General features: G+C 40.7%; 1 protein-coding gene across 1 annotated transcript; it reads right to left on the bottom strand.

The window, feature by feature from the left end:
• Positions 1–3,063: 3,063 nt before the first annotated feature.
• irx4a (iroquois homeobox 4a) lies at positions 3,064–9,584 on the bottom strand (the record flags this gene model as incomplete). Its single annotated transcript, XM_080737576.1, has 5 exons — positions 3,064–3,779; positions 5,453–5,763; positions 8,004–8,107; positions 8,616–8,870; positions 9,540–9,584. The coding sequence occupies 5 exons, from the start codon at positions 9,582–9,584 to the stop codon at positions 3,064–3,066; spliced, it is 1,431 nt and encodes a 476-aa protein (XP_080593702.1).
• Between the last annotated feature and the right edge of the window lie 257 nt (positions 9,585–9,841).

Raw genomic sequence — 9,841 nt, forward strand, 5'->3', positions numbered from 1 at the left:
GCAAGTAAAAGAAGGAAAGATTTCCTCACTTACTTCCTTCAAAGAAGTAGCCTACTTGTTTCCTTCAAGGAAGTAGCCTACTTTACAAGGTGATCATGGCTTGGCTGAGATTTTGATTGTATTACCTTTAAATAATCCTCTCAGGCTCAACTAAATAAAAGATGCATTTTGTGCTATGCATTGCTCTTTTCAAGACTGGGAAAGCCATTGGGTTAAGTGTCCCATCACTCGGGGATGATATGCCAAAGGCCTATATCTTATTCACGTTTTAAACATCTAATTGTTAACGTTTAAGTGGCGTTTAAGAGTGCCCTTTCTTCTCTCCTTTCTTATTTCCCATTTAATGTGTTGTGTCAAAGTCTATTACCTCAGTTGGACGTTTCTGTCCCTTAAGTTGAAAAAAGAAAAGGCAGGGAGGAGAGAGAGAGAGAGAGGGAGAGGGAGGGGGAAAAAAAGAGAAGCCATCAGCCGAGGTTTGCCAGGTCGATAAAGCTTTTAGATTTGGAGATGTTTTCAGGGGAGCCCATTTCCTGCGGCTAAGAGTTGTTAATGGAGCTTAAGGAATTATCTTATGACTCTCGGTTCGAGAGCGGTTTATTTCGCCCAGACCTTGCTCCCTTGTCGGAGGGCTGAATATGCTCCTGTCAAACCCGCTTAATGAAAAGTAACGCGTCGCTGATTACAGTTTTATTTGGTCTCTATGTAAAAAGCTCCTGTTAATTTACCATCCCGCTCCCCCCCATGTATTCGAATTGGCCACGGTTGAATGATTTAGATATAGCTTGCTCTCTCTCTCTCTCTCTCTCTCTCTCTCTCTCTCTCTCTCTCTCTCTCTCTCTCTCTCAAATAAAATACGCATTATAAGTGCGATAGTCTAATAAAATTATTATTGAATTCATTAAATGACAGGGCTATTTTGTCTTTTCAGCAGAGGGTCTAGGTAAGTAGAGACCTATAGTATTGTTTTACATTTCAATCAATATGCTATACATTAATAGATGCTAAATTAAATTAACGTAATATTCACAGTTGCAGCAGAAGATGAAATACTCCCCAAGATATGTGTTAAAATACCATACACTTTCCTGCATGTCAGGTATATAAAGCAACATCACCAGACAACATTTCTGCCCCTCCCGTGAATTTATTTTACGTCCATGTCAACTTTGCTCCAGAGATGCTGCAGGCAATGGTTTTCCAACCTGCAGAGCGCAAATAAAAACATACATCCCGACTCGGATAAATAGAAAATCCCTTTTGTCCACCATAGCACTTTCTTCAAGGGGGAGATCTCAATCGTTTGTGCTTTTCCCATTAAAATTCATCACCGACGCCCCCCCCCCCTTCCCTCTCTCACAGGACAGACTATAGTCCCCCGAGAGCTCCACTTTCGCCATTACTGTCAAGTACCCTTGACTCCTTTCCTTTTGCCCTTTTATCTACAACAACTAATTCGAGTTCCTTTGCCCTTTTCACTTTTATGCGACGTGCTTGCCTCTCCCGCAAAGCCCCTTTCACTTCTCAGCCGAAGAATCGAGAGTAAGGCTTTGAGCCCCCACATAAATTGAAGGGTTATTGTCAAAACGAAAACTCACTTCAAATTATTTGCGGGGCCCCGTCGTTTGAACCTATTAACGGTTGTATGGCGAATAACTTACCCTTTCTGACAGCTGCATCATGGATGAGGTTGAGATGTTTCGATAATATTATCAGAGAGAGAGAGAGAGAGAGAGAGCGAAGAGGGGGAAATCAATAGGCTGACATGAAATATGACTGCGAACATCCCAATTACAGCCTGTTTAGAGGGAATTAATGAGGCAGATCTTAGATACTGATATTGGTCTGTCTTCAGGGCTGAACCGTTTTATTTTCTTGCTGTCATTGAATGAGACTATTTCTCCAGAATAGCACACAGGCCCAGTTCTGTATAGAAGGTAAAGCCTGATACATGGGTTTAAGGGGAAATATTTTTGTGTTTTTATAAGAAGTAGGCAAATACGCAGGCCCAAAAAGGCCACTAGTAGGCCTAGTGTCGGCCTTGTCGAGTTTGGACGCAATGTAATTTATAAACAATCAAACGGAAACAAAATACGTTTTTTTATATTAACCACTTGAACCCTAGTGTCCATATTCTGAAAACTTTTGCGAAAAATAGCAGATCATTGGGAGCTTGTAGATTGGCTATTTTTTGGCAAAGAGGTAGGCTACATACTAGTGAAAGGTCAACTTTATTAAGTAGGCCTATACAGTTCAAGTGGTTAAATATCTGAAAACACAAATTGACATGAATCCAAAATATATTGATGATTGCGCTGTCAAAACTATATGGAATCTAAGGTTGTGGGGGTCCCTGCTTCATCTCTTTCTCAACTAAGGGGTCCTTGGCCTGAAAACGTTGAAGACCACTGTCATAGACTATTAATAAAATAGAATATTAAAAGGAAAGGCGGACGCGAGACATTTCAAAGGCCAGGAAAGCGCATAAATCCTGCTTCAGCACCATGGACAGCAACCATGTAGACGCAACATCGAGAGGCGCTCTTCAGGAACCAAACTTTTATTTTCAGTGAACATGAAACTTGAAACGCTCACCTTCACCTTTGAGGAGAGCTGTGCATTTGTGAGACTTTTTTTTTCTTTTCTTTTTCTTTCAAGTGATACTCATCGACATGAGATCTAAAGAATATTCAATAACATTTTGCATGCGCATATTAAAGAAAATAAACTAAAGAAAATCCTGTAAACCTTTTTTCAGATGTAAACTTTAAGTTAGGCCTATACATTTAAATAGTTTGTGCGTGCGTTGGAACGGAATATCCAGATTTCATTTTTTCATGTGAAATGCCAATATAATAGTACATAAATATATGATTGCTTTAGAAAATAATAAAACATCGAAACATGAAAACGCTGTAGGCTGTCCAACTTGAATGTCATTCCACTCTGTCGCTTTAGTTCGACGCCCAGACAGTAACATCTCACAAAAGTCTTTTAGAACTTTTTTTTTCTTCTTTTTTTTTTTACTTTTTTTCCCCTTTTTTCAGTAAAAGAAAATTTGGTTTGTTAAGAGCAGAAAAGTTTATCAACAGTTTTTGGAAAAGTCATGGCACTGTCTTTGGCGGAATCTTGGTGCTGCTGTTGTAACACCGCGTGTCCTTTGATGACGTTGCTGTTCCCCACAGCGCTCTCCAGAACCGCGCCTTTGGCCGTGGCCCAAGAGACGGCGGTGTTGCTCAGAGCCTGGTTCAAAGTGCTATGCCTGAACAAGGGGTCGTGGAAAACCCCGTCCACCCAGTTTCTCAGAGTCGTGACCGGCGAGTCCTGTCTGTCCATGACGTTCACGGGGGAAGTGGCGGCGGGCGACGGGGTGAGCGACGGCGGCTGGCACCTCAACATGCACGACGGATACTCAGTCTGGTTCAGGGACGTCGCGGTCTGGGCCAAAGACCAGATCCTGGGTTTGCCGTCCAGCATTTGGTGTCCCTGCTGTTGCTGGTAGCAGGTCTTTATTGCCTGCTGCTGTCTGATGTTGTCCTGTTCGAAACCTTCCGGGCTCGCTTTCAGGCAGCTTTTGGACAAGTCCTGCTCCCCTAGGGAGACGGGAATGGATATTTTCAGCGACGCGTGCTTTATGTGGTCGTCGGGGCAGTCGGTCGTCGTCATGTGGGTGTTCATGTGATACTGGTGTTTGAGCTCACACTCGGAGCTCTCGGACTCGATTGTGTCGAAATCGTCCAAGTCGCTCAGCTGGAGATCCTTATCGTCCCGGCTGCGGTTGTCTGGGAAATGAAACGAGTGAGCATGTCAGAGATATATCACCATGAGAGGCGTTATCAATGCTGAAAGCAGATGACTTAACCCATTTAAAAAAATCCTATTGCATAATGATCAAATTACAACTCATTTAGCCTTCCTTCAATGCCAGTGTAATGATTAATAAATTATGAAGGTGCTAGTAGTAGCCTCCCATATAAATATAGATAGATAGATAGATAGATAGATACTGTGTTATATCTGTCTGTCTTTCAATGTTATATGTACATAAAGTGGTTCCTGTATAAATAAGGTAAAGCTTACTGGGATCTCCTTTTGGTTGACCTTGTACCAGTGATTTGTACTGTCATGAAACTGTACTTTTTCCTATTGGAAACTTCTAATAAATTCTTCAATCAATAGATAGATATATTATAGATAGATAGATAGATAGATAGATAGATAGATAGATAGATAGTTAGATAGGGAAGTCATTTCATACATAGAGGCAATACATACAGTAGAGACAATTCAGGTTTGTATCAGGCACAAAAAGCAAACAAATAAAAAGAGAATAAAGGTCAAAGTGCAATCTTAAGTGGCTGAAATGTTAACAAAAGGCAGTGGAGAAGTTATTAGCCCGGATTTAAATCTGGGAGTTGGAGTCAGTCTAAGCACCTCTGGCAGTTTGTGCGTATAGCACTCTGCCTCACCCTGTTGTTTTAACAGTTAGTTAGCAGACCTTGTAGGGGGTTGTCTTGTAAAAGCAGGTAGTAGAGATGTATTTTTGAGTGATTTTAAACTATTGAACAGTATTTTACGATCAATTCTATCACTCACTGCAAGCCTGTGCAGAGATCTTAGAACTAAAAAGTATGTTCAACTTCTTAGTCTTATAGTTATGGCTTTTTGGGAAGACCTGAAGAATGGACCATTACAGTAGTTTAACCGTCCACAAATAAAGGCATAGATACATTATTATGTTAATAATGTATGGCAGATTGAGATTTTGTTATTGACTTGATATGGTGAAAGCAAGGGAACACATTTTCATAGATGACAAAGTACTCAGCTAAAACGTTACCATTAGATCAAAGACGCAATAACAACACTTTCTTTTCTTGACCATGATCATATACAGTAAAGCAAATTGCTGCAATTACTGTGAAACATATCCTCATTCTATCCGGAAATATACAAAGCAAAGCACTTTAATCATGATCCATGGTAACATAATTGAAGTTTATAATGGCTCATGTTCAATATCCTATCAAAATCCATATACTGCTGACCTGGCCTCATCATAATTTACTGTACAGTAGACAAAAACATTGGAATACACTTGGCTCCTGGTTCGCTGCATGGCTTTCTGTCATCATCATCATTGAACAAGTGTTGCTGCTACCACTGCAGCGGGACTTCACTTGGTCTGCTGTTTGGATGCCTCAACACTTAGAAACACAAAGTTTAGTTTCTCTTGTCCGTCTGAATACTTTTGTCTAAATATCTAATAGATTCATTTTTTCATGCCCAATTTGCACAATAGGGCCTTTGTGGATAATGTTTTTTTACATAAATGTCACACTTTAATTTGAGGCCTGGCTGAGACACTGGCATCATATTGCGTGGCAGAAAACAACAGCACAATTCGAAGACACATTCAAAGACTCAAAAGAAAAGAGACATTTTTGATACCAACCATCGTCATTGTTCTCGCTTTTTATTTGTTCCTCCTGGGATCCGTCCTCGTCCTCGTCGTACCTCTTCTCGTCCGATCCCTTGTTCCTGGGAGGCCACGTCATCTTGTTCTCCTTCTTGAGCCTCCGCCGGGCGTTGGCGAACCAGGTGGACACCTGCGTCAGGGTCATCTTGGTGATGATGGCCAGCATGATCTTCTCACCCTTGGTGGGGTACGGGTTCTTCCTGTGCTCCTGCAGCCAGGCCTTCAGCGTGCTGGTTGTCTCACGGGTGGCGTTCTTCCTCCTCGTGCCACCATCCATGGACCCATACCTATTCTCCAGCAGACAAGCAACCATAGAATGCATTTTTAGCTGACCATATGTTTGCTGTGTTATTGCTGTCTTATGCACACCTGATATAAGCTTAGAGATGGGTGCGTAGGCAGGGATCAATATATTTTAAAACATGCACAAGATGTACATATGACCCGCACACCATCTTCCACTTGCCAAAAAAAAAAACTATTTTATTAAATATGCAACGTTTCGGTCAAAGACCTTCTTCAGGCATCTGCCTGATCTACACTTGTAAAATCCAGAGTATCAACAAATGGATAAATAAACACTGATGATTTTATGATGCTTTTCTCATCCTGACCTGCGTCTGATGATGTAAATCATTTGCGTTTTCAAACTTGCAAATAAAAAGAAATCATTCAAACATCTGACACTGTGAATAATGTGAGACAATTATAGAGCCATGTTTCTCATACAGTATGTGATGGGGGTGGGTGCGAATGACATGCACCCACTCTGTGAAAAGGCAAGGCCAGAGAAACATGTTACTTTTGAGGTGCTTTGTCCACCATTAAATCATACATTTTCCCAGCAATATTGGGTAAAATTATGAAAAGACTGGAATAAATTACACCAACCACCACACACCCACATTCTGTAACTGGGACATGACTTTTGGTGTGACTGTGACTGTGTGACTGTGTGTGTGTGTGTGTGTGTGTGTGTGTGTGTGTGTGTGTGTGTGTGTGTGTGTGTGTGTGTGTGTGTGTGTGTGTGTGCGTGTCATGATCTTGAGCAAACCATGTCCTGGATGTAACCACAACAACATGTAATGAATAAATTCAACCACAATTTCCAGTAGTCTGCAGACGTGGACATTGACAGTGACTTAGTTGCATGTTACTATAAAGCCCAGTGACAATTCAATATCCTTTGAGCTGCGGTGTAAATATATCTCCAAATAAAATTACTATTTTATTATATTATTATAAGTAAATTACTCTTGAATAATTTGAATCACAACATATTTGATTCAAATTGTACTTTGATGTAATGCATTAAACATCACCAAAGTGTTGTTAAATTTCTGCCTTCCAAAAATGTGTTCAAATGATGCATGTATGTTTAAATTAAAGTAATGTTCAACTCAACAATACTTTTTGTTTTCCTGCATCCATATACACTGCCTACGAACGAACCTCCTAACAAAGAATGCCATTACATAGGCCTACAATGTCTTCTCCCGCAAATGTATAGCATTTAAAATGCAGTGTCAATTTACACTCAGCAGCAAACTGCAAAAACACTCTCAAGGGAGGCTTTTATGAGGCCTTTATTGCCTTGTATATCGTAACACAGGTCAAGTCAAACACTGTTTGGGGAGTCACAAGGAGACCAACAAAAGCAGTGCATCTTTCTCCACCCTGAGCTGTTCATCCTCAGATAAAATAGACTATAAAATTGCTTGATTGAGCGTAAAGATGGGCCCTCAGGTAAAAGTTGTTTGTATAGACTGAATAGCAGCGCTTGTTTCTTATAGGCGTATTCACAAGCCTGCTAAACTTCAGATTTAATAAATATATACAAAAAACGTTTATCTTCTATATGTATTCATTATGGTTATGTTTTCTATCTAGATCGGATGCCTTTTCTGCCGGTAGTTTTCATCATCATGTACAAGGCCATGCAGTCACTAAAAAGTAGGCTACTGATTATAAGTGATCACCTGTGCCCTTGCTCTTGACAATGGTGGTGTAGAACAGCACAAGCAAAATGCCTTTAATAAGATTTCACTTTCAGACAAATTGCTAGAATGTGTCACTTAGTGACCTCTTATGTCTTTCTGAATGGGTCGTTGGCCTCCTGGCACAAACCACTGCCATTAATGAACAAATGGTGCATTTGAGTAAGATAATTGCCTTGAGTTGTTCCTTGAGATGAAAAATAATCTATACTAGCCCTTTTTTCTCAAATACTGGACGGTGATATGCATCACATGCAAAGAAGCCCCATATGAACACTTTGCTGGGGAGACATTGCTGGACTTGGCACATAGTTCGGATGTTCTTTAGTCTATGCAAAACAATCTAGCATTTTATAATAATGCCACATAAGTCAATAGAAATCTTTCTTAAAATTGTTTTGATTTAGCTTTTCTGTATCATATCAATACAATCAGTTACAATGCAATATCACCACGCTGGAGACAAAGGTGTTAGGTATTAGCATGGTCATGCAGTAAGCAAGAAGCAAAATAGTAGAACAGTCACATACCTGTCATATTGATACTGTCCCAACGTAGGATCATATGGGTAGTATGCTGCCTGGGTTATTCCCGCATGCGCAGACGCAGAGGCATCTTTCGTATCAAATGTACCCTGCAATCATAAATAACGGATTTAATTGGAAATGTAAAAATAAAAGGTATCAAATGTTTAGCTAATTAAGGACATGATTTATTTGTGTGCAAATTAGGCTAGGCTGTTAATTAAAGAGTGCTGTCTTTTTCTTAGTAAATGCAAACTGTAATTATTTTGGGGGGAATTAGATTGGGAGCTAGCTAATTAAATATAATAATAAATCTGTATCATATTATAATTGGCAACATAACCCCGAAAAAACGTGGAGCCATATTCCCAATAATAGCCTATTATGACATTTGCTTAATTAAAAAGACAAAGTTTACATATACTAAGTCGTCCCACAACAAGTTAATGTAACAATTAACATTCAGGAATAAAAACAAAATAAATTACTTAAACACAGCAGGCTATATAGGCTATAAGCCCTGTGAGATATAATACACGCCTGGTTAAACTGTCAAGTCTTTACTCCCTGCCGTTCGCATTAATCAATGCCAAGGGAGCGATCAGATAAACGGCTTACCAGAGAGTAGAAAGCGGAGGCATCCGTGCCATAAGTAACGTAATTCCCATAGCCCTGGCCGCTGGTGTACACGGGGTTACCGTAAACGCCCAGAGCCGCGGCCGAGCTGAGCTCATGCCTGGCGGTGGCCAGCAGCCGGCTCTCGTACACGGGGCAGTACACCGGGGTCTGGGCGGACGCCGCAACTCCGGAGTCCGCTATGGATCTGCCGGTGGATTCACAGCAAGTTGTCAGAGAGTTGGTTGTCATTAGGAACTGTCAGAAAACAAAAGAGGAGTGAAATAAAAGTTATTTGTATTCCGTATAAGAAAAACTTTGAATAGGCTGAATAGGTTAATTGAAATTAATTTCAATTTTTGGGTTGATAAGCGTGCACTAAATGTGTCCAAAAAAATGAGCGAATTTGTGCGTTTTATATTTCACAACATAAGAAGAATGTTCACATTCTGTCACATGTGCCAACATGTTTTTTTCCCCCCTTCCCCTCGGTGGTCTACCAAATGATTTTATGGCTCAAAGCCAAAACACAACAGTTGGGTTATCTCACAACCTATGGCGCAAAAAAAAGAAAAACACACGTGTCCACGGAACAAGCTGGCATGTTTGGATTACAACAAAGATAAACACAGCAGCCAGAGTTGACATCTCAGGGGCTGTTATCTTGAAGAAATCAGGTAACGGTAGGTCGCGGTCTCTCGTTGGTTTCTGGTTACCCCCCTTACCTTTTTATCGCTGAAACAACACAGGTATCCGTCTAGCCATAAACCCCGAATAGATGTCCTACTGCCCAAAATAACACTGTCCACTCCAGCCTCCCTTTATAGACGGCCGGTGACTTAACGCAATCGATGGGTTAAATCCGTCGCCATCAAAGCCGCAGATAATGATGATGGAGAGAAGAAGAGAAGTGAGCGGTGAACTTACCTGTGGAGCAGACGAGTATGGATATCCAAATTGTGGATATGACATGGTATAGAGAGGTCCCAATATCCAGAAATAAGGCGAGAGACGGATCAGGTCTCCACTCTATAACGCAGGCTGCGCTCTGTTTGACTGTACCAATTGATTGGTAAGCACAGGCTCCAAGGATGCTTATAGGGCGAAGCAGAGTAGCATGTTTAATTTGTTAAAATGCCCCCCTCCTGCTCTCTAACGCGTTTCAAAGTAAAAAGAAATCTCCCCTTTTGATTTCGACCCCTTTTTTTCAAGTTTTCTATTATTACGCA

The sequence above is a fragment of the Nannobrachium achirus genome, assembly GCF_963921795.1.
Source record: "Nannobrachium achirus genome assembly, chromosome: 2".
Taxonomy (NCBI): domain Eukaryota; kingdom Metazoa; phylum Chordata; class Actinopteri; order Myctophiformes; family Myctophidae; genus Nannobrachium; species Nannobrachium achirus.